The 23,370-nt window shown below is 40.4% G+C and overlaps 2 protein-coding genes across 4 annotated transcripts; one reads left to right on the top strand and one right to left on the bottom strand.

Annotated features, from left to right (window-relative positions):
* Positions 1-5,408: 5,408 nt before the first annotated feature.
* PNRC2 (proline rich nuclear receptor coactivator 2) lies at positions 5,409-9,862 on the top strand. 2 transcript variants are annotated; one of them, XM_006267975.3, is made up of 3 exons: positions 5,409-5,501; positions 6,155-6,360; positions 7,271-9,862. In XM_006267975.3, exon 3 carries the CDS (start codon positions 7,289-7,291, stop codon positions 7,712-7,714), a length of 426 nt encoding a protein of 141 aa, XP_006268037.1. In that variant the 5' UTR covers positions 5,409-5,501; positions 6,155-6,360; positions 7,271-7,288; the 3' UTR covers positions 7,715-9,862. The 2 variants fall into 2 exon arrangements, with proteins under 2 accessions (XP_006268037.1, XP_019354445.1); XM_019498900.2 differs by lacking the exon at positions 5,409-5,501 and having other exon boundaries at positions 5,677-6,360.
* A 4,001-nt stretch (positions 9,863-13,863) lies between these two features.
* SRSF10 (serine and arginine rich splicing factor 10) lies at positions 13,864-23,245 on the bottom strand. Of its 2 annotated transcripts, none has more exons than XM_006267976.4 (6): positions 23,078-23,245; positions 20,426-20,530; positions 18,570-18,673; positions 16,536-16,698; positions 16,192-16,245; positions 13,864-16,029 (listed from the first exon to the last, which is right to left on the bottom strand). In XM_006267976.4, exons 1-6 carry the CDS (start codon positions 23,140-23,142, stop codon positions 15,732-15,734), a joined length of 789 nt encoding a protein of 262 aa, XP_006268038.1. In that variant the 5' UTR covers positions 23,143-23,245; the 3' UTR covers positions 13,864-15,731. The 2 variants fall into 2 exon arrangements, with proteins under 2 accessions (XP_006268038.1, XP_006268039.1); XM_006267977.4 differs by having other exon boundaries at positions 16,192-16,242.
* Positions 23,246-23,370: the final 125 nt, after the last annotated feature.

Genomic DNA, 23,370 nt, shown 5'->3' with positions numbered 1-23,370 from the left:
GAGTCAGGCTTTGTTTCTGGATGTTCCCTCATTTCAGTATGAAGTGTCTGTATTTTTCTCATTTTCACTTTACATGGAGCACTATGGGGTTTGGAAGTGAGACTGTCTACCCTTTTTGCTTTGCTGAGATCTTGTTTGGGCCCACTGAATATTGCTAGCACACAACCTTTTCTAGTAAGCAGTGTCTTTGTTAAATTTCTACAAGTGCATGGTTGGATTACCACTGTCTTTTTCTACCCCTGTGCGCCTCTGGCTGAATGATATCAGCCTGACCCCAAAACCTATATAGAACAAGACAAGATGTCTTTTTAAATAACTATAAAGAGATAGCAAGGAAAAAACAACCAGTCCTTGAGTCCTCCTTGATGCAAGTTAAAAATGCATGGTAATTCTCTACCACAGAACTGAAAGCACAGTTGCAGCATGTAAAAACCTATTTCTAAAACAGGTAAGCAGTGACCTGTTCTCAGTATAGGCGAGATAAAAATTATCCATCAGTCACAGGACAAAGTGATATTTTGGCAGATGTATCTTTATTTTATATAACACATATCTGGTACGCATTAGAACATTTGTTTGAGATATCTGGGGTTTCCAGGCCCAAGACTAGGTACAATATAGCAAGTACTATTCTTGCTGTATGCTATTTAAATTCAAGTTTATTAGAAAACAATCAAATAGAAAACGGAAGTGAAAAAGCACAGTACGTGGCGGGAGAGCGGGGAAATACGCACGGTCCAAAACAGGAACTCACCACAGAAAATGAGTATGAACAGAAAGCGCACCCAGCATGAAGAAACAAGCCTCCAGCTGTTTGTTTCAAGGAACCATGTCAAAATAAGTTGCATTTTAGACTATAACTCCTTATCACTGTTCCTAATAAGGCACCAGAGTATTGAAACACAGAATATTTTAAAGTGCCAATCTATTCTTTACTGTTGAATTATTTAATATCTCTGTTCCATTAAAATCCCCTTGTATCAGGTGCTATACCTATACATAGTACTTTCCCTATTCTAAACAGTTTATGGGATAAAAAGATAAAAGGTGGGAGAATGGAAGCAGTATTATCCACCTTTTTAAAGCTAAGGAACTGAGGTACAGACAAATTGCATGACCTAACCAAGGCATCAAAAGAAGTCTGTGGAAGAGTGAGACAATGAATGCAGAGCTTGTGAATCTCAGCCTACTATTTACTGTACTTTTCACATTTTATTCTTTTTTGATCAGTTAAACTGTAACATTCACTTTCCCTTTTGCTTCTAATCTGTTTAATTTTCCAGTTCTTATTAGGAGTTTGCATAAGACAGGGCACAATGGAGAGCTAGGGTACAACTGGAGACTGGCCCCAGCGGTCATTACACTGAAGTAAAGGAAGGACAGATTAGGAGTGGGTGGAGGTTTCTTGGGTTTCATGATTTTATCATTTTTGAAAGCCCCTCATTTATAACATCTAGGAGCAGTTCAGTTCCTGGATGCTAAAAATACCGCGAGGACAAATCTTTTATTTCAACATGAATGGGCCCTTGAGGCAAAAGACAAGCCTGTGAAAACCTAAGCAGAAATACCAAGTTATGCGATTTTATTAATGTTTTTTTTGTAGAACACAATGACACAGCACAGCTGTGTTTTTTTATATGTAAATTAAATTATGAAATCCATTCCACTCATGCTGTGTTAGATTTTAGCATTTAAAAAAAAAAATCTAATTTTGAGAAATAAAAGCTAGTTGATACAGGCCCTTCAGACAAGTTTCTAAAAGTACATGATACAACTGCACAAGGAAATAGAGGAAGGAAGCAAATCAGTTTTATTAAGTTGTCAAATAACTTACTAAGGGATGTTCCATAGCATGGAAACTGAAAACATCTGAACTGCAAAGCCATTCAGAGTAATTAACTTGAACTTTTGTGCTCTAATTAATTATTTTAAAGCCATTCCACTATAAACAGGTTGTGGGATATGTGAGAGCAGGGAGTGAATAATCCTATTAAAATGTAGAGAATATTTTTCTCTTGAGCTAGTATGGGAAACTCTGATATCAATGGTACAAGTTCTGGTTTGCCCAGATAATGAAATATGCAGTTTGGCTGAACAGCTCACTACTTAGTTCAGATCCAGCTGGGGAAACGTTGGATGCCAAAGTTGTTTCAAATATGCTGAACAAGTAAATTCTTTTAGCTGTTTACATGACTATTTTTGTCTTTCAGCACGAAGCACTTATCTAGTATGAAAAATTTACTGTTCAAAATGGAAGGAAGGAGCTATGGGATTCAGTCTGGAGCTTAATCAGAAAAAAACATGAATTTTAAAAGGGTCCGATTCAGAAGAGACGTGTGGGTGTTTCATTATAACTTTGAGAGCACATATTTCAAGAGGGAGCTTGAAAAGCAGTTAAAAAGAAAATACAGTATGTTCAATGATACGAGTATGGGAAAGACCTGAGGCATGCTAGACCAGGAAATGATTAGGAAATAGTTGTTTAACTAGTAAGATAGGCAGCAATATATACAGTTTGAATGAATCCCACGGGGACAGTCCTTGCTGGATACATGTTAGAGTGAAGACACTGTTTGTGCTGAGTAGAAAAAACAATTACAAATACCAGAAGTAAAATGTTCACGTGATAGGACACTATTTGTAACCCTATTTTTAAATGTTTTTAAAGAGGATGACCTGTTAGGTCACGTGAAAACAGCTGAAGGATGAAACAAAATATTTAGCTAAACTTTTGTTGATTTAACAACTTATATTTATATCAGATAGGAAAAAAATGTGAACCCTCACGCTTCAGCACATTGCCTAGATTAGAAATAAACACCTTTTAGGGGTGGAGTATTTTATAATTGTGCATTATGGGGGTGTTGCACTTTTTCTCTAAAGCAGCTGTTTTTTGCCACTACTCAAGGCAGCATGTTCGGTGATTTGATCCTTCGTGGCAGTTTGCTCACTTCCAGACCAGCTCCTATATACAAGTGTGTAGCAGGCTGAACATAGAGAGTGTCGGCTTTTAATATTGCTGTAATGCTTCCCAAGTTTGCTTATGAACAGAAATTGTGCAGTTTGGATTTGCCTTTTTTTTTCCTATCCACTCTGACACCCTATTAGAAAACCAGACTCTTCTTATTCTATTACCATAAATGCCTCCCTAATGAGAACTATTTACATACAGGTGGTGACCCTGAATATAGAAAGACACTGCATTCTGTTCAAAAAGGATCATTGTAATGCTGAGTCATAAATAAAAATGAATATATTGATAACATTACAATTGATACCGCTACAATTCAGTTCTGGTCCAGTTCAAACGAGTTATCTGTCCTTAGGTATTGCCAGAATCAAAGTGAGTCCCTTAAAAGAACAGAACCTTAGACAGACCGAGCCTACAATAGTTATAGAGAACTGAAGGCTTCTTTTATATCACAGATGAATTAATCAAATGGTATTTAATCAACATGAAGTTGATACACATGTGATCAGTGTATGGTCTCAATATCCAGAGCTTGCATCAAACGCTGTATTTCTCATGCATGTTTGTTTTGAGGACAGATCTCAGACACAGAACCTACTATATTATTTGTCTCTAGAGCAGCTGGCAACTTTATTGGGAGTCTTTACTCATGTACTTGAAGATTAAATTATACTCAGACTCGTGCCAATTTAGAGAACTCAGATGGTGTCATGGCACTTACTCTAGATTTATTGCAGTTTGGGCAGAATTTGGCTTTAAATCAGGATATAATCTTGGATACTTTCTTGACCAAAGAGTAATTCCTTTAGTTTAGGATGACACACTTCAAAGCAAGGCTACTTATGCCCAGTTGTGGTGGTGGCGGGGGGAAACACAGGGGGTAGGGCTGCTTTGTTTGTAGATGTTAGTGCTCACTCTGGTAAATTTGGTACTATTAACGGGTGCTAAAATAAAAGCCCTTAAATATATTGCTTATTAATTATTCTGTGCGAGTTCAGCATTGATACTTGAAGGCAAGTTCAAAATGATTTCAACAGAACAAAATCATTTAACAGATGTTGAAGTGTTCTGTAATGTAAATAGCAAGTACAAACATATACCAGATTGGGATTATGGTTGGAAATAGCTAGGCCCCGGAGGCTATGTGCTACATAACATCCTCTCTTTGGCTTGTGTGGAGTACTAGATGAGTTTAGACATGCGGAGAGCTGGGGTCACATACACTTAATATGCCTTTCCTTTTAGCTGGCAACACGCAGAGTTTACAAAAACATTTTAACTTTCATCTGCTCAAAATCAGATTGTGTATTGAGCGTACAGCTCTGCCTACACTACCATAATATGCTTTAGGAATAAGAGCATTTACAAGAGAGAGTTGGGAGATGGTTATCTGCCGAACACGCATACTCAGAGATCTCTTTCCTCTTCCGAGAACGTGGTAACACTTATTTTTGCAAAACTTGTTACACCTCTCTATTGCTCTCCCTGAACGTATGCTTGTTTCAGAAAACATCCAGAACCCGACGATCAATCAAATAACACAATGGTTCTCCGACACGTTGAGTCATACTTGTTGAGAAATACTGTGTTGTAAGTTTATTATGCGTATCGCTGTGAGTAACAGGGCTGTCAACAGCCACGCACGTAACGAAAACCGGAGTGCTGTATAGCTGGGTGGCAAGGCACCAACTCCACACGGGAGGGGGATGGACTAGGGGCAGAAGTTACACCTAAACCGGTTTAAGTTGTCAGAACCTGGTTTAAACCTGCAATACAACAGAAGTTCGGTGCAGGTAAACCCGTTTCAGAATGGCTGAAACCGGTTTAAGATAAACCTGGTTGAACGTGGTATCGGACCGAACCGGTTCGGGTCAGACGGGTTATGAACCGTCTCTCCCGGACCCCCGAGCGCGTCGTTTTTGCGCTCTTCGACGCCGCTCTCAGCTCCGCCGCTTTCACGGACGCGGGAGGCGTTCGGCTTCGCGTCCTAGCTGCCGGTGTCAGGAGACGGTCTGGGAACCAAAACAAATCTCTTCTTCTGAAGGGGACAAGTAGTTTCTCGCCCTCCTGGCTTTCCAGAACGTGGGCCGCCGCTTCCTAACAACTCAGGTGCTTGAAGACAAAGAGAAAAAAAGAGTTTTTGTTTTGTTTTAAACCAGTTCCCCCTGCTCTTTGTGGGAGGGGTGACCCATCTTCCCCCCCTCCCCAGTGCCCAGGGCAGGGGGGGGGGGGGTCTCCTCAGGAAGGGACGACGCCCCCCTCCCTACCCCTCAGCGCTCCCTCCCCTCCCCCTTCCCGACAGGCTCCGCTCCCAGGAGCAATTCAAACCGCCACCGCCAAGCCCCGCCCCTTCCTCCCCTCACGCCCCAGCAACAGGCGGACCCGGCTCCTATTGGCCGGGCCCGTGATGCGCCGCGCTCCTATTGGCTCGCGCCGCAAGAGGGAGGGGCGGGGGGAGCCGCGGCCGTATAGAGTACGGGGAGGCGGCCGCCATTTCGTGTGGGAGCGAGCGAGCGAGGGGGCGGCCGCGGTAGGAGTCCGTGGAGCGGGGAGTGAGCGAGCGGCGGGGGTGGCTCCGCGCATAGCGGAGAAGCGGCGGGACCGGCTGCCCGAGGCTCGGTGCAGGCGGGAGAGGCGGGCGGGGTGGGCGGGGGAAGGAGCCGAGCGCGGCCGCCATGTTGTGCCGCTCTATTGTTGGGGGAGGGGTCCGTCCCGGCGCTGCCCCGAGCCCCCGGGGCTGGGCCCCGCCGCGGGCGCCGCGCCTGCGAGTGGCGCTGGAGGCTCCGCCCCCTCGCGGACCCACGAGCGTTTCCCGCACGGCCGCGGCGTCAACAAGTGGATCAAATGCTCGCATCGGAGCCCGAGGAGAGACGCGTTTCCGTGCGCTGCGCCAGGCCCTCCCTTGTTTGTTTAATTAAAATGATGATGATTATTTTGTGTGTGAAGAAACAGTAAAAACGCAGCCTCACGGAAACGAGAGCGGCTGTGCAATGGCCCTACGGAGGATAAATGGTCTTGGACGTCGTCCGTCTTTTGTTCGCGAACTGTCTTCGCCCCTTTGTCTGGGGCGAGGGAGCGTGCCCTGCCCTGCCGGGCACAGTTTCAAACCCAAGACATTTTTCAGCGATCAGCTGTTTGTTTTCTTTTTCCCCGCCCAGGGTCAGTTTTCGCTTCTCTTTGCAGCTGGGACTTCTCACCTGGAGCCTGTTTGCTGAGAATCCGATGTGGGGCTCGGCTTCGTGGCTGGACACGGCAGATCGGCCCATGAAAACGTCTATCCCCAGCCAAAGGAAGAGGTCCGGCAAAAGACAGCACCTCCTTTTCCAGGCTTGGCAGCAGAAGAGGGGACGGGAGGTGGCGGCGGTAGAGTCCGAGAAGAAGACTGAAAGGTAACGGGGAGAGCGGAGCACGAGCCGGCGTTTGGCCGTTATGTCTCGGCCAAAAGTGCTTTGGGAAGTAGCTCTTTGAAATTGCGCTGAAGAATTCAAATGCTTCTCACTCTTTTCATAGTCTCGCATCGTTATATGAGCACCCTCCAATAATTTTGCTGTGTTTTTTTTTTTTCTTTTTCCCCCCACCTCCCCAGGGAGAAAATAGCATGTTTTGATGATGATTATTACTATTATTTATTCTAATTTTAAAAAGTCATAGCAGCCTCTCTTTATTCGTGAAGGCAAGTGGCACAGGGCTGTTAGCTTGGGGGTTTGTGACTGCGGTTTTGATTGTTCTGAAGAGGTTTTTTGTAGAATTAACGCTGAAGTGACCCAGGTCACTCCACTGTTTTCTGGAAAAATAAAAGGTAGCATTCTGATAAAACAGCTGTTCTGGAATGGTCAGCTGCGGTCCCTGTGTAGAGGTTTAGGCAAAGTTCACTTATCACCGATTGTGGATGTTCTAGTTCAGCCATGAAGGGGCTGAGCTGTTTACAGCCTTTCTACCTAGCCAGCAACTGCAGACTGTATCATTCATGGATACTGCGTGAGGACTTAGTGTGAAGAAACACTCCTGGGCTGTGGACTGATTTAAGCAATCGCAGTCCGGATGCACGTTCTTGATTGAAGTGTTTCCAAAACAGGACTTGACAGTGTTTGTTCTGTGAAGCGCTGGGCTGTCTCAGTGACAATAACAGTCTTCTGTTGTGAAGGGCAGGTAGTACTAGAGGTCACCGAACTCCAAACATTTTGTTTTAACATTGGAATGCATTCATTGAATTAAGCTTGAGTTAGTTTAAAAAACAAAACAACTAAATGAAAGGCTCTCGTGGAACTTCAGTAAGTGTTACCATTCCCTCTCAAACAGGTGACATTGAAGTTGAAGATGGGTGGTGGAGAAAGATTCAACATTCCAGTTCCCCAGCCTAGAAATATTAACAAGAATCACCAACAACTTAAAAACAGGCAAAAAAGCAAAGATCAGAATTCTCAGATGAAGATTACCTATAAGAAGAAAGAAAGGGGGCATGGATGCAACTCATCATCTGTTGCATGGCAGGCCATGCAAAAAGGAGGAAAGAATGCTGTGCACTTCCAAAATAATCAGAATTGGAATCCTGCTTTATCAAGTCCCAACACACTTTTTACATCTCGAACCAATCAGAACTATGCTGGAGCAAAATTTAGTGAGCCACCTTCACCAAGTGTTCTTCCTAAACCTCCAAGCCACTGGGTACCTGTTTCTTTTAACCCTTCTGATAAAGAAGTAATGACCTTTCAACTTAAAACATTACTAAAAGTCCAGGCTTGAGAGAACTTGAAACACATTTAAAATTACAGGGTTTCAAATTTGAGAATGAGTCAAAATACATAGTTCCAAAATGCACTGTTTCTCATGAGATTGCTTTGTTGCATATAAAAGTTGTGTCATGACGAGACACGAGGACTTTTCTTGAGGATCTCAAACTTCCACCTCATTCAGGTTTGGTGCATTTTACTGTGAAAAACGTATTTACTTACCATTATGCAACCTAATCAGTTTTTTCAGTGGCTATTAATGCCTGCATTTACTGTATTGGTCTTAAATTGAACTGTTCTCAAATTTGAAGTAATGCTACTTAAAAAAGCTGGGTATCTCAGTGGGTAAGAGCTGCTGTTATAAAACCAACTTTTCTACAATGTAATGCAGCAATAGAAAGAGTATGCAACTTACAGAACACTATGAAATCTTTAGAAAACAGAACTACTATCTTTTACACTTAAAGGTCCATCAGTCACATGAAGTCTTTTTAAGGCTAATTAGCAAGGTTTTTTTCTAAGCAAGCCTCTATCTGGCTCCAGTTGTATCAGTGAATTTTTACTTGGCATTTGTCAGTCATCAGTTGACAGGGCAGACTAACATCTGAGCCTGTGACCAAGACTTTGACTTACTCCAAATTTTAGGGGAGGGGGGTGGTAAAGAAAGTCAAAGGAAATAACATCTTGAGCTTTATCAAAATATAGCAATGCATTTATCTAGAACCTGACCAAGTTGAAGTGTGCCAACTAATGCAGCACTTTGCAGTGCCAGGTGACTGCTAAAAACTTTTACAACCTTTCCTTATTTGGATTGCACTGAGCAGCTTTTAAAATGCATTTTTGTATTGGTTTTATATATCTGAAAGAACAGAAATTAGAGTTGTTCAGGTTAGTGTTAAATTTGGATACCTGGTAATATGGATGTTTAAATTAGTGAAGCTTGTGGTGAGTGTAAAACTTGTTTAAATATATAGGGAAGAAAGAGCCATGTAAATAAATGTAAAACTTTGTAGCATATGTAAATTTATGCTGGGCTTTCCTGCAGAAAATATTTTTAGTACAAAACTGCTGAATGTAAGAAGACCATGCTGAGTACATGGCCTGATTTAAAAGGAAAAAAAAATATTTTGTTAGGGAAAAAAAAAACTGTAAAAGCACATGTGGCTGTGCCCTTGCACTTATGTACCAGTGAATGTGCACGTGTTTGATTTGAAGCTGTCTTATTTTTAAAGTAAATTTAGTGCAAAAAACAGCATATTGATTTTTTTTTAATGGTTTTTTTAAAAAAAAAAACTTTAAATTTATATGTGCTCATGTTTTGAATGCATAAATGATAGTATCTGTGATTTATTGTAACGCACCTAAATGCACTGAAATTTTGATTCAAGTCTTTAACCATAGTTATTTAGATGCATACATACTTGAGATCTGGTGGTCTAGGATTTAATGCAATTCTAGCTGGTTTTATCAGTCTCCCCCTTTTATTTAACTGTTGAACATCATATCTCAAAGGAATTAATATGAAGATTAAGCCACTTGGCCCCTGGTTTTCATGAACTATAACTTGGTTGTCACCATGTCTCAATAACATTGAATATAAAAATTGAGCAAGTATAAAACCCTTAAGAACTTGGTTTCCAGTGTTTGCAGCCAGCATGTGGGTATTTAAATAAAGGCCAGTGCTTTTAATAAAACCCAGAGCTCGGTTTTATTGAGTGATGCCTTAAACTATCATCTAGAAAAAAGTGCTTCTGTAGTAAATACATGAAAACTTGAATTGTAGCATACTAAGGTATACATGAAGCATCTGTTTAAAATGCAGGTCTAATAGATTGTAAGCAGTTAAAATGAAGTTACAAAATGACTTATTTCAGCAAATAAGTTCAGGTACTCAAGATGCACTTAAGTACAATACATTGTTTATACATTCAAAATGTTGGCAGTTATTGAAATGTTTAAAATGCACTAATCCAAAAAAAAAATTGGCAATTTCTTAAATTTATCATCATCCTTATTTCCCAAACTTTCACCGAATTAAAAGTTATAGCCCAAATCTAAATGTGTTGTATTCTAAAATTAAAGATTATAAAGTACTGTGTGTACTTTTATGGATTGGAAATCATAAAAGCAAAATAAACTACCTAACCTTTTCTCCCCCAAATGTGTCTGGTTTTTCTTTTTTTAAATCAGTTCTGGTTCTAGGCTTATATATTTTACTTAAAATAAACCTGCAATAAGATAGCCAAGAGGATGGGATTCTGTACGGTCTGGTGAGAACAAGGTACTTACTGTCCGAGTCGAAACTTAAGGGCGACTGATCACCACTCCAAAACACTTCATGTTCTTCAACAAGAGCTGACCAGCTATTTAAGAATTTTAATGACTGAGAGTAAGGCAGTTTCTTGAAGAAATGCTTGCTTTTTAGGGCAGGGAGATGGGAATTAAATCAGAATGATACATTTGAAAAGCAAAAGGAATGAATTAGGATTTGAGAGAGACTAAGAAAGTAGCTCTGTTAGCAAGAATTATCCTGAAAATGTGCGTCCTGGTATACTTTTACTGTGTTAACTCTCCACTACCTGCCATAGACTCTGGTAGAGTACGTATTTGAAAGGCACCATGTTATGTATGACCAGTGACACTACTTCCTGTACTTTAAGGAAAACAATTTATAGCTCCTTTACAGGGCTAAGAGAATAATTTACATGAAAGATAATCCTTTATCATAGGCTGCTCAGGTTTTTTTACTTGGATTTGCCCCACTTTTTTAGTTTATGCTTCTGTAATTAGTCTTGCTGCATAAACTCTGGGAAAAAAAATTGCCAGCTTCAAAACTTGAATTTCCTCATGCAAAACACTGGTTTTTATTTTTAAAAGCTAGAAAACTTGGGCATAAGTCATTAGACTCCTAGGTTTTGAGAATGGATGCTTGAAATAAAAAACATCCTGATTTCTTCACACTATTTCTGGCTACACAAGGTGCGTGAAATAACAGGAAATAGTCCAGGGCTTATTTCTAGATCTTAAACAAGTACTTTTAAAAGATAGTGCATGAGATGCAAGGTCAGCCTGCCATTCTTAGCAATCATATCATGGAATCATAGAAGTCGGGTCGGAAGGGACCTTGTAGATCTTCAAGTCCGACCCCCTGCCTGGGCAGGAGTGAAACTGGGCTCGAGTGACCCCAGCCAGGTAGGCATCGAGCCGCTTCTTAAAGACCCCCAGGGTAGGAGCCAGCACCACTTTCCTTGGAAGTTGGTTCCAGATCCTAGCCACCCTGACTGTGAAGTAGTTCCTAAGGATGTCTAATCTGAACCTACTCTCCAACAACTTGTGGCCATTATTCCTTGTTATCCCGGGGGGCGCTAGGGGAAACAAGGTCTCCCCCAAACCCTTCTGGTCCCCCCTAGTGAGTTTATAGACGGTCACAAGGTTCCCCCTCAGCCTTCTCTTGTGAAGGCTGAACAGGTTCAGGTCCCGTAGCCTCTCATTGTAGGGTCTGCCCTGCTGTCCCCGGATCATGCAGGTGGCCCTCCTCTGGACCCTCTCAATGTTGTCCACACCCCTCTTGAAGTGGGGTGCCCAGAACTGGACACAGTACTCCAGCTGTGGCCTGACCAGTATCACGTAGAGGGGGAGGATCACCTCCTTGGCCCTACTTGAGATGCACCTGTGGATGCACGATAGGGTCCGGTTAGCCCTGCCGACCGTGACCTCGCATTGTCGGCCCATGTTCATCTGACTCCAAGATCCCTTTCTGCCTCCGTGCACTCAAGAAGGGAGTTTCCCATTTTATAAGTGTGCTGCTGGTTACTACTGCCCAAGTGCAGCACCCTGCGCTTGTTCGTATTGAAACACATCTTGTTTTTGTTAGCCCACCCCTGCAACCTATCCAGGTCTTGCTGCAGTCTTTCCCTCCCTATTAGCGTGCCCACCTCACCCCAAATTTTGGTATCAGCAAATTTGAACAGGTTGCTTTTCACCCCATCATCCAAATCACCGAAAAAGAAATTGAACAGTGTGGGCCCAAGGACCGAGGCCTGGGGGACTCCGCTGCCCACTTCCCCCCAGGTCGAATATGACCTGTCCACCACCACCCTCTGAGTACAACCCTTCAGCCAATTAGCAATCCATCTGACCTTGTAGGCATTGATGCCACAGTCGCCTAGTTTTTAATGAGGATGGGGTGGGAGACAGTGTCAAAGGCCTTGCTGAAGTCCAGAAAGACTACATCCACGGTGACACCTGCATCCAATGCTTTTGTGACCTGATCGTAAAAGGCAATCAGGTTGGTCTGACATGACCTGCCCTTAACGAAACTGCAAAAATTGTGCAAAATACATTTTTCCAAATGCAAACCAGAACACAATGTTCTGGCTAGCTGTGTTCTGTTGAATTTTTTTGAGCACTGAGTTCTGAAGTGTCAACTGAGCAATGTTTCTTTCCTTAGCCTTTAATTCTCTAGTGGCTCCTCAAGTAGTGTGGGCCCAAAGGAAACTTATACCCTTTAGTGCTCTCACACTGGGTGACTACTTTGCAACAACACAAAAGTACAGCTCTCGTAAAGTGTCCTCACATTGCCAAAAGCCCATAAATTTTTATTCCCAATTTAGAGGATTGGCACAGGTAGAACACAGAAAATTTAATACAAAATGGTGAATCAAATAAAATAGCATCATCTTGACCAAATACACTATAGAGTATACAGTCCTCCCCATGGTTTTTCTTTATAAAGGAGGATTGTCTCTACACGTGATTGCAAAAGAACTCCTTTAAGGCTGTAGAGTATGCTACATTTTGCGTTTATATTGTAAAAACTAGTCTTAGTGAAAGAGAAACTCCTTAAATCAGGACATTAGGAAAAAAGTTATTTCAAGTTGTTATACCACACAGGTCCACTGAAAAAGTTTCAAGAGCATAACAGCCAAAGCAGCATTTAAACTGAAGGTCTCAAAAAAAAAAAAAGTACGTTATCATGGCTTTATTAAATACAGCTTGAAGAGAAATATGATACTGTAACATCTAGATCTAGACAAGAGCACATAACACTAATCTGAGAGCCAAGTGACGTTATTCCCTTGGTTCAGGACTTTCCCCTCATCAAATTTAGTTAGGTGCACGGACTTTTGGATTTACCTCTACCGCCAGGATGCAGAGGTTCCAATACAGCCTTTTGTAGCGTAATGGTTCTCAACTGTAACCTTTCAAATTTAGAATTTACACATTTTAATTATACATAATTTGCATGCATGGTAAGATTAGTTAACCACAGAAAATCATACCTCCTACCATTTTTTGTTACAAAGGAAAGATGTAGACATCTCTTCTTTTGCAGTCTGCATTTAAGCACGTCCCACTTGTATGCAACTTCCAGATTAGTGCCTTTTGTGGAAACTGTTTTTAGTGCAGGAATAAAATGTATGCATCAGGGAGATGTTATTTATAGAGGCTGCAACTTGACTTAGTTTCATATATAACCAAACGGGAATTTTTAATGCCTTTCTGTCCCCAACTGAAAAACTCCAGAGAAGTGTCTCTTATTTTTACCACAGGTCCAAGGACTAAGGTAGCATCTTAAATTTACAGTTACAAGAATAATTTTCAGCTTCTCCAGCTTACTCTTATACACAAAAATAAAATTAGATTTTGCCTAATTGCATCAAACAACCTCTGATGATGCCACTTAAAAAACCCCAACAATTTAGTAATTTTCTTCCTGAACCGCTTGATGAGATGGCTATTTCAACTGTAACTGTGCACTGCTGGTACATTACATGACATGGCAGAAATAAAACAATTGTTAGCCATTTTTTAAAATTGTTGTTTTTGTATGCGTCTTTAAATACGAGTTACCTCCCACTCAGGATGTGGCTATTGAACCACCTCAAATATGACAAGATGGGGAAGCTGCGTGGTTATGGAATATTCTTGATGATGGAACTTAACAGGATTAATGACAACATAAATTAGCCTAAAAGAGCCCAACCTGGCATTTTTCTTCATTTCACCCTGTTAACCCTTAAGAAGAGGACAGTGATTCAGCTGGATATCATGTGATAAAGAACTGAAATGCCTTTATTATTAAACCAAAGGGGGCACCACTGTTCCTAACCTTGCTCTGGAGTCAAATGTTAAAGCTAGAATAATTCCAATGGATCGATATTTCCTTCATTTCTTTTTATTACAGCATGTTTGCTAAATTTACAGCAAGCAGAAAATAAGCTGGGTCTTTAGTTACTTTGATCAAAACATTGATGTTTTAAAGGTAGTACACAATATTTGTTAAAAAGAACATATAAAAATACCTTTTTAGAAGCCTCTATAAGAAAGGAAATACAAAGTTTAATCCCACAACTTTCCTCTGCTAGAGCTGCACGCTACTGCTACAGTTTTAAATAGACTTTGTTGTTTTTAAACTATACATCCAGGAAAGTCTACAAAATTAAAGGAACGTGCATATAAATGATTGCATAGCAGAACATGAACGTTAACTGCAAACAGTAAAGAAAAAGTTAGAAATACTATTAAATATACAAAGGTTCTAGAATCAACCCCCTAAGCACGTTCCACAGCCAATATTTAAAAGCCATCTGTGTTTCCTCAAAGGCCCTGCTGAAGTTACTAAAACCCAAAACCTATACGTTTTTCTCTAAAAAGGATACTACTTTTCACCAACATCGTTATGTGCTACTATACAGACAGCAAGGAACACTAGGTGTTTGATGCTGGCTCTCAAATTTGAATATAAAAAACATTGCCAGAAGCCATTTTCATAACAAAATATCTTGCCTTCCAGAGAAATATTTGTGAAATTACATATTAGTTTTGTAATTATTTTTTCCACACTCAATTTACCAAAGATACTGTGATAAACAAAATAGCCAGAGATGCAGCTCTTGTTCATGTCCAACCTGGAACATTTGCTCTTAAGTAATTTGAAACAAAATATTGTAACCAAAACACTGAACAGTCTTGGACTAAAGGGTATAAATTCAGACTTGTTTAACTACATAAATTTTGAAGTGTAAAAGCAAGCCTTTAGTTACTCAAGAAGAGATGGCTAAATTTGATATCTATCAATACACCAACTAACCACAAGAGTCATTGGCATAAAAGTTTAGTTCTTACATACTGTACACACACAACTTGAAACAATCTACTTGCATCTAACAGCAAAAAAACTAAGCAATTTATGGTTAACTGCTCACTAAAATTCAGAAGAGATACAAAAACTGCATAAAACATACACACAACCTAGTATTTTAGCTGCTCTGTCTTTTTAAATTTGAACTTAATTTTCCATTTGAAGTGTACTTAAGTATCTAATATTAGCAGCCAGGTAAAAGCAGCGAAGCCTCCATCCTGACAACGTTCACAACACTGCACGACCTCTGAATGAGTCTTGAAGACTGTGACTATCTCCACATACTTTATGCAACGTTACTACCATCTCTCCAGATGGCAGGGTTAATGAGAAACTTCAACACCATCTGTTTGAGAAAGCTCCATTTACCAACCTACTCATTTAGGTAGGCATGAAGAACAGAGTCCCTGTCTTTGAACAATGGAAACAAAATTGCCAGGCTGAATTTCACAGCAGCCAGCGTTGCACTACAGCTGTCCAGTCTTCCGCTTGTATTGTCAAGTTAAAGAACAAGTTAAACCACGAGTTCAACTGTTCCATGCAAACCTGCACAACTTCTCTGTGCGGTACTTTTACTAGGAAAATGTTGCAAATTCTGCTCAAGTGAGTTTTATTACCAATTTTAACCATAAAAAAAAATGCAAATCTTTACAAAAATATAGACACCACAATCAAATCAATAGCTGCCCATGACATTTAACAAAGTGGACTCTCTCTCAGTGGCTTCCAACACTGTTATTTTAATTATAACCATTGCCTGCTACAGGGAAAACAGACAGAAAGAAAAGTTTTTAGCACTGTTGCAACATCATATTCCTGATAATTTAAGTCAACTGAACTGTGTGTAAATGAATGTTACATGCCTAAAAACAACATAGATACACTGTTAGTGGCCACTGGACTTGGGACTAGTCCATGACCGTGACCTGGATTTTGACCTAGATCTAGAATGTGATCTTGACTGAGATTTGGATCTAGCTGGTTCTTTTTTTCTTGATTCCTTTTCATATCTTGAGCTGGACTTATAATGTGTTTTAGAATCTGTTTTAGCGGTGCCTCTAGATTTGGTGTGAGATGCAGACCTAGATCGTGATTTAGCCTTCATTTCTTTCTTGGGCTGTGACTTGGATCGTGATCTTGAATTGGATTTAGATCTTGAAAAAGATCGATTGCGGTGTTTGAACCTATCAGAATAAAGGGGAGAGAGATTTGAATATATATAATGCTATCCTTAGACATCTAATACATTCACAATTATTTATCATTTTTGCAGGAGAAAATTTAACCTCAAGTTAAGGTATATAGTTATCTAGTTCTGAATTTATATGGTGTAAAAATTATTTTACCTATCATTGTCCGAATGGCTTCTGCTACGCCGCGGTCTTCCAGTAGGTCTACTGCTAAAAAGGCACATCAGAAAAAGTAAACAGTGACAAATACCTATTGCATGTTTATAATAATAAGTTTAGTTTTCTGAGATGTGCATTTGCTTTAATTTTTAATGAAGCACAGAATCATATTTCATTCAATATCTGCTTTGATGAGGCATGCAACACACAACTCCCACACGTTAGATTACAAAGTGAGCATACAAAAAGAAAGTATTCAAAATGTTAACAAGGTGAATAGTTAATGCTTTTTCCCCTCAAACAGACTGCTGTGTAGTTGAAGCCAAACACACTACACTTACTTTCTAGGACTATAAGATCTTCTATAGTTGTAATCAAAAGAACGACTTCTAGACCTCCTCCTTTCGTAACTCCGACTTCTAGACCGCCTATATCTGTCATAGTCGTCATAACGAGAAGAACTATACAGGTTTCTCCCTTCCTTGGCTTTCATCTGATTTGGAGCTGTAGAAAAATATTTAGCATTCTTCTGTTAAAAATAAATTTACCTTCCCACTTTCTAGATCAATCCTCTTCACGCCTTCCTCCAACAATACGAGTAATGGCTGCTTGCACATACATTTTCAAAAAAACAATTCTCTGAACTCAATTCATGAGGCATGTTGGGGCATTCTGACAAGGACAGGAAGAGGCACGTGATAGGTATGTAAGAAGAAATGCACGCCATCTTTATGTTTTATTGCCATTTGTCCTCTGGGGTTAAAGCAGTCTCAAGACTATTCCAAGTTTTGCCCAGTTGCCCTGAAGGGTGATTTGGACAAAATAAGATTACCCAAGTATAGTGGTGCTTCTGACAGTCTCCCAAACAATACACCACATACAGTAACAGCTGATTGTCCTGATTTCAGCCCAAAGAGGGTTGTACTCGGATGGCCTCAGCAGCCAGCTTCATGGACTAATATGTCTTGACATTTCTGCCTTCTGTGTTAAGATGACACAGTCAACTGGAATTGAATCCATTTTTAAAAAGACATTGAAGTACTTTCACATATTACACCCCCCACAAAGTTGTGTTCTCATTTTCAGTGACCTTAGGTGCATCTCTCTTTAAAAGAATATTGCCTCCCCTTTCATCAGTGTCAGAAGTGGAATGTAACAGAGCATACAGAGGAAACAATGAAACTGATTACATACAAGGTTAAATAGAAACAGACCAATATACAAGCTATAATTTCAGCCTTCTCTAAAAAAAAGTACATATACAACATGCATTCATTCTATATATAGTTTGGGCATAACTTAGCAGGAAAAAGGCTCTGTTCTGTATTGTGATTTCTCAAAGAGGAAAAACAATACTTCACCCACTATCCTGTAGCCTGCCCTTCAATTATACCCATCCCTCATTCAAATCTGAAGAAAAGAGGGCATTAAACCTTCACCTGGTTATAAATCAATGTGTATTTAAAATTTTTTCTATATTACACTGAAGACCACTAGTGCCCAGTTCTGAACAACCTTGTGTATACAAATTAAATATGTAACTCTTGTCCCTCAATAAGCTTAAGGTGATGTTACCTTATCCAGAAAGGTTTCAAACTCAAGTTTTTGTATATGCCTACAATTTCTACTGACTTCAAAGATTTCTGTGAGAAAACTTCAAAACTAAGCTGCTTCTCAGATACTTTATATGCAGCAAAATCCTTGGAGCTGACAGCTTGTCTGAAGATGAATGTACAAGCTTCTGCTCAGACATTTTTAAAAGCACAATATTTAATACAATGACATTATCCCTGTTTTTGAATGGCAAACACCGATTATGATAACTTACTTGCAGTTTTTTGTTTGGTTAGCATGCAAAACTTTTTACATCACACTAAGCATGAAACAGACTCTTTGTCTCAGAGACAATCCAAAAACAACCTCTGTTCCATGGTAAATTCTGATACCTCAGAATTTGTTTTCATTCTAAACTAATCACAATTCATTTTGCTAATGCTAGAACATGTTATATAATAATACTTTGTTTTGAGAAAAAACATTCACAAGAAAGCTGGTCAACATATTCCCATTAAACATTTTGATTTTTTTTTTCTTTGCAAGATTACATTTTCCCCATAGAAGACTTTTTTCAACCAGTACTATTCATCCTCCCATTGCAAATAATCCGTAATAAATAAATGTAACAATTTTTGTTAACAAGAGATTTAAAAACTATTTTAAGTACATTAAAAGACATCCAAATTACATTAGCGTATAAAGTAGCAAATGATGTTTTAATGATGTTGAACAGTGGCTGCATAATGTTTTCTAGCACTGACTATCCTAACATTCAGACTTACATTGAATTCTAATAAACTACACACAAGGACACTTACTCTTCCGATCTCCCTGTGCAAACTGAATTTCTATCTGACGGCCACAAATCCACTTTCGATCCAAATTATGGAGGGCGTCTTCAGCATCACGGACATCTTCAAATGTGCTAAGTGTTAAGGTACTTGGGAATTTGAGTAGTTTACAACTTTAGAAAGTAGCAGAATGTTCTAATACCAATTTCAGAGTCTTTTACAAATTTCTGTTAAACAGGGCATGTTAAAAACAGTTTCCCACTAACCATCAGACTGTGGGAGGATTTCTTCTGAGAACATATAAACCCTGTAGTATAAGTAAAACCAAGAATATTTATCCTTTATGCTGTGACTTAACTAACTTGCTAGCTTCCCTTCTTCCATTTATGCGTATGTATAAAAAGTAGCCTTTTCAGGAAAGATATGATTTTAGTCATTAACAATAACACTATTCTCTAGGTCTGCCTTACACAAAGTAGGAAATGATAACTCTAAAAATGCTTTAATGTCAATGGTAAAAAGTGAAAATTCTCCTCTTGTGACTAGCTACTCTACTGTGTTAATGGAAATTTTAAATAGGGAGAATGGTTTCTGGTTTTTTTCCCCACCTACTGCTTACTCAAGTACAGACCACCATATTCTTTGGAATAAAAGCACACTGAAACTTTACACTATGAATCAGAAGCTCAATAATACAGTCGTTACCAGTACGCTCAGTCCATTAGTGACCACTACTGTAATTCACCCACATTTCTCCAACTAGCTGACTTGAAAGAATGAATGGTCTCTTTTGTCTGCATAACAACTCGGTCCTTCGCCTGAGCAGAAAATAAGTATACCTACAATGTGGTACAGTTTATCTTGAAAAATAAACCAAGAATGAATGCATTTTAATTCGAGACCGCAGTTACAATTTCAACACCACTCACAAGAGAAATATTACAGGTTTTTGTCAATAGACTAAACCAGAATCATTTATCAAGTTACCGCTTACATGAGAAACAGAAGAGAACTGTTATTCTGTAGGATACATCAGGTATGACTCCTTTAATCTTGGCCACCATTCAACTTCATCTTGACCTTTAACTCTTTAAGTGCTTGTCAGAAGGACTTGTCATGAGATGCTTGGCCAAAAATGACAGATGGCTTTATCTTTTACTTTGAAAAACAACCTTTTCCCCCTTTTGTAGATAAAGCGAAGCTTTGTCTCCCATTATGGCTTGTCCTTCTTCCAGCTTTTCTTTATTTTTTCTTTTCCCAAACTCTCCCTTCTCTTCAAGCCTGATCCTTAAGAGGTCTTTGGCTTGTCTACTTGCCTTAATTGTTGAACTCTACTCTAAAGGTTCTTTCATGCTTTCTCTTTGGGGTCGCCATTACTGTACAGCTTTACATTCTGAGGCAACAACAGAGGACAGTAAATTAGGGGACAATATTAAAAAAAAATAAGTTTACCTCATTTTTATACAATCTGCTTTTGATAAAATGATTCCAGATCCCACGTTTTAAAATTAACAACGTATACCAGCCACAATTTGCTCAAAGAACAAATATTAATTTCAATACCAGTCGTGTTAAGAACATGGTAGAACTTTGAGTCAGTGATAACTGCCACTTAATTACCATATACTATCAATCTGAGTGACAGATAGAAACAAAAATCTTTTTTTTAAACTAGATTTTGTTTAATTTTTTTCAAAAAAAGATAAAGAGCAATTTGCAAGGTGTTAATCTTTGAAAAAAAGAAACACCACAATATAAGAAAGACACTTATTAGGTACAACACAAAAGTAAATTGCTTTTTCATTTAGATTTGTTACCTCTTACACAAACTTGAATTTCAAACTTCAACACCCTCACTAATCAGCCAGCTGCAGAAAGGATATTGAACATATGCGAATCCTCTTGGACGACGGGTGTAGAAATCCAGTGGAACATACACATCAACTATTGGCCCATAACGACCAAACTCACGACGTAAGTCTTCAGACCTGAAATGCCATTAATAAATGTAAATAATGAGAAAAATGTGTAAACAAGTAAGTTACAAATTTTGTAACTAAAGAAAGGGGCATACTTGGTAGCCGTGTTGGTCTGAGACAAGACGACACACAAAAAAATAGAACTCTTGGTTCCAAAACGATACCTTTTATTAGACCAACTTGGAAATCGAAAGAAATTTCCTGCTATTTTCCAGTTGGTCTAATAAAATGTATTATTTCAGAACCAAGAGTTCTACTTTTCTGTATGTAACTAAAGAAAGTAATTGGTCTGGAGAAAACCCTTCTCCCCACAAACAACTCCCCCCCCCCCCCGACTAAACCAAGTACTGTGGTTAATACTGTATTTTAGAGCTAGCCAAAATATAAAGGGAAAATATTTTTGGTTAATTTCTCTGTGGCTAAAAGGTCAAGATCTACTGTGTAAGTAATTAGATCAGAGTTAAATTGCACAAAAGAGCTTTTCCAAAAGGGTAGGTTAATTAGGGTCTTGGAATAGGGACAGTTATTTGCTGTAGTTCTGGAATCTGGAAATTACATTTTAAGTATCAAGTGAAAAAGTCATCCGGATGGTTTGTTTGCTAACTAAAGAAGGACCCACTGTACCACTAAAAGCAGGCTAAAGGAAAATTGAAGAAAAGATAAACAGTATATATCTAACATTTAAAAAACACTTTAAAAATCATCAAATATTTCTAACTTACTTTCTGCATCTTGCAAAAACAAAGTTACAGCATTCAGTTAGTATTGTCATTCTAGCTTGATTTTCCAATCAGTCCCAAGCCACTTTCTACTCAACCAGTATTTATAACCTCATCAAACACAACTCAACTCGTCTTAAACAGCTAGTTAAACTGTTTCACTGAGCTGACCAAACATATGGAAGGACAATTCTGTACAACAGATTTGGGGACACCTGAAATTCCCATTCCACAACTAGTTACCTAATAATAGCAGCTCTCAAACAGGGTGTTTCACTACTTATACTGTTTTATACATATAAAGTTGCCATGATTCAGAAATGAACACTTCAAACAAGATTCAAAGTTACCACTGTACATCTCTTTTTCCTCAAAGAAAGGAAAGACTGCACATCAGAGAGGATTAAAAAAGGAAATTCAATGATGACATTTCACAACATAATGGTACCTGTACAAAAGAACAGTTTTCACGGTGATTGCAAGAAAGTTAACAAGACACTCATTTTCTTCATAATTTTAAGTGGTCTTTCCCAGCTACTCTGGCTGCAGAAGTAATTTCCCCTCTAAAGCAAGTCACAAAAATCAATGGAGAAAAAAAGAAAGAAAAGGGGCCAATCAAAAACCACCTTTATGTTTCCAATTCAAAACTACCGGTATCATGTATCCTCCATATGCAACCCATAATTCACTTAATGATTTTTCTTTCTATGTAATGTAATGCATGCCTCTTTTAGGGTCATTTTCTTTCTACTATGTTTCTATCGTGAATCAGTACCACAACAAGAATCACTACTACATCACATACTCATTATCTTATATATGCTTTCTGTAAGAACGCTACCCTCAAGTCCGCTTTATAAATCAAAACACTCTTTTAAGAAGTTTTTTTTAAACAGATTGAGAGAGAGAGAGAGAGAGAACACCGCAAAACAAAACAGACAAAAATAAAATCTGCTGAAAATATCCAGGGCGTAAATGGGGGGAGGGGGAGAGACTGCCAGGCAGTTTGGAAGCACCATTATCACATGATGAAACATACAACAGCATGAAGCCCCTTGCATTTTTAAACCCTGGAGCGTTTGACCATAAACGCTGCAAATTGAAAACCTTCCCACCTACCGCCTAAGCCTCACCAAAAAACCCACGGAGAAGAACGGTGCAGAAATATTCTGCCTAGGTAAACACAAACCCCGAGGTGAGGTTCGAGGACCTGACAGAACTAAGACCTGAACACGGGTCCACCCCGCAGAGGGCAGATGCGAACTGGGTCTGACCAGGGGGTCCTGCTCCTCTCTCACTTGCAGGCTGAGATCTTAAACGCTGGAGCAGGTCCGATGCAGGGGCCCTGCCCCTTGCTGCCCTGCTCAACAGCGACGGACACCCCTTTCGCCCCCTCGGTGGACCTAGCTGCACCCGCAGCCTCCACCGCCCCCGAGGGTCCCCGGCTGTACTGCTGCACCGGGGTGGAAAAGGACTGCCTGGTGCTTATTTTAACATGGTTTGACACGGCGAGGGGGGCTGGCAACACCCCCAGTGGCCATTCAGGGACGGTGAATTCATCCCCATCCCACTCTGATTTCCCGCCCTGCGAGCCACGGATGGGCGGGAAAGCTGCCCCGCGGTTTGGTGCGCGGCGGCGGGTGGGGGAGGGGGCAAGGCACGACCCCCTATAAAAAGCGCGGGGTGGAAGCTCTAAGGGGAGCACAAAGGAGCCGGCGCGGCGCGGCGCGGCCTCCCCCCCCCTTCAGGAAGCCGCTACCTCTCCCTCGTGGTGCCCGCCCGCGCGGCCTAGCGCGCCCGCCACAGCCTGCGCGGGCCTGGCGCCGCCGCCACCCACCTGGTGTCGTCGGCCACGTTCCGCACGAAGAGCGAGGTGTTGGGGGGGCGCAGGTAGCGGGACATGGCGGCGGCGGGGGCCGGGGGGCGAGGCGAGCAGCGGGGCCCGGTGCGGAGCGGAGCGGAGCGAGACGCGCGGCGCCACAGCCAACCGTCTCCCCGCCTCTCGCGAGACTGCCGGGGCGCTTCCGGCGAGAACTGGGCCAGAACGAGGGGCGACAGGGGAGGGGAAAAAAGAACCGGCGCCAAAGCCTTCCTCGCGTGCCCCCTCGGCGCATGCGCTGATTCCACTCC

Source organism: Alligator mississippiensis, chromosome 6 (genome assembly GCF_030867095.1).
Source record: "Alligator mississippiensis isolate rAllMis1 chromosome 6, rAllMis1, whole genome shotgun sequence".
NCBI classification, from domain to species: domain Eukaryota; kingdom Metazoa; phylum Chordata; order Crocodylia; family Alligatoridae; genus Alligator; species Alligator mississippiensis.
This window is presented reverse-complemented; position numbering and strand designations above follow the sequence as displayed.

Excerpts from the sequence above, each read along its gene's own strand:
- SRSF10 (XM_006267976.4), bottom strand. The coding sequence starts at position 23,142 with ATGTCCCGCTACCTGCGCCCCCCCAACACCTCGCTCTTCGTGCGGAAC. Across the intron at positions 16,246-16,535 it reads AGATCTTATAGTCCTAGAAA|CAGTAGACCTACTGGAAGAC; the intron begins GTAAGTGTAGTG and ends GTGCCTTTTTAG. Across the intron at positions 16,030-16,191 it reads AGCCATTCGGACAATGATAG|GTTCAAACACCGCAATCGAT; the intron begins GTAAAATAATTT and ends TTATTCTGATAG.
- PNRC2 (XM_006267975.3), top strand. The coding sequence starts at position 7,289 with ATGGGTGGTGGAGAAAGATTCAACATTCCAGTTCCCCAGCCTAGAAAT.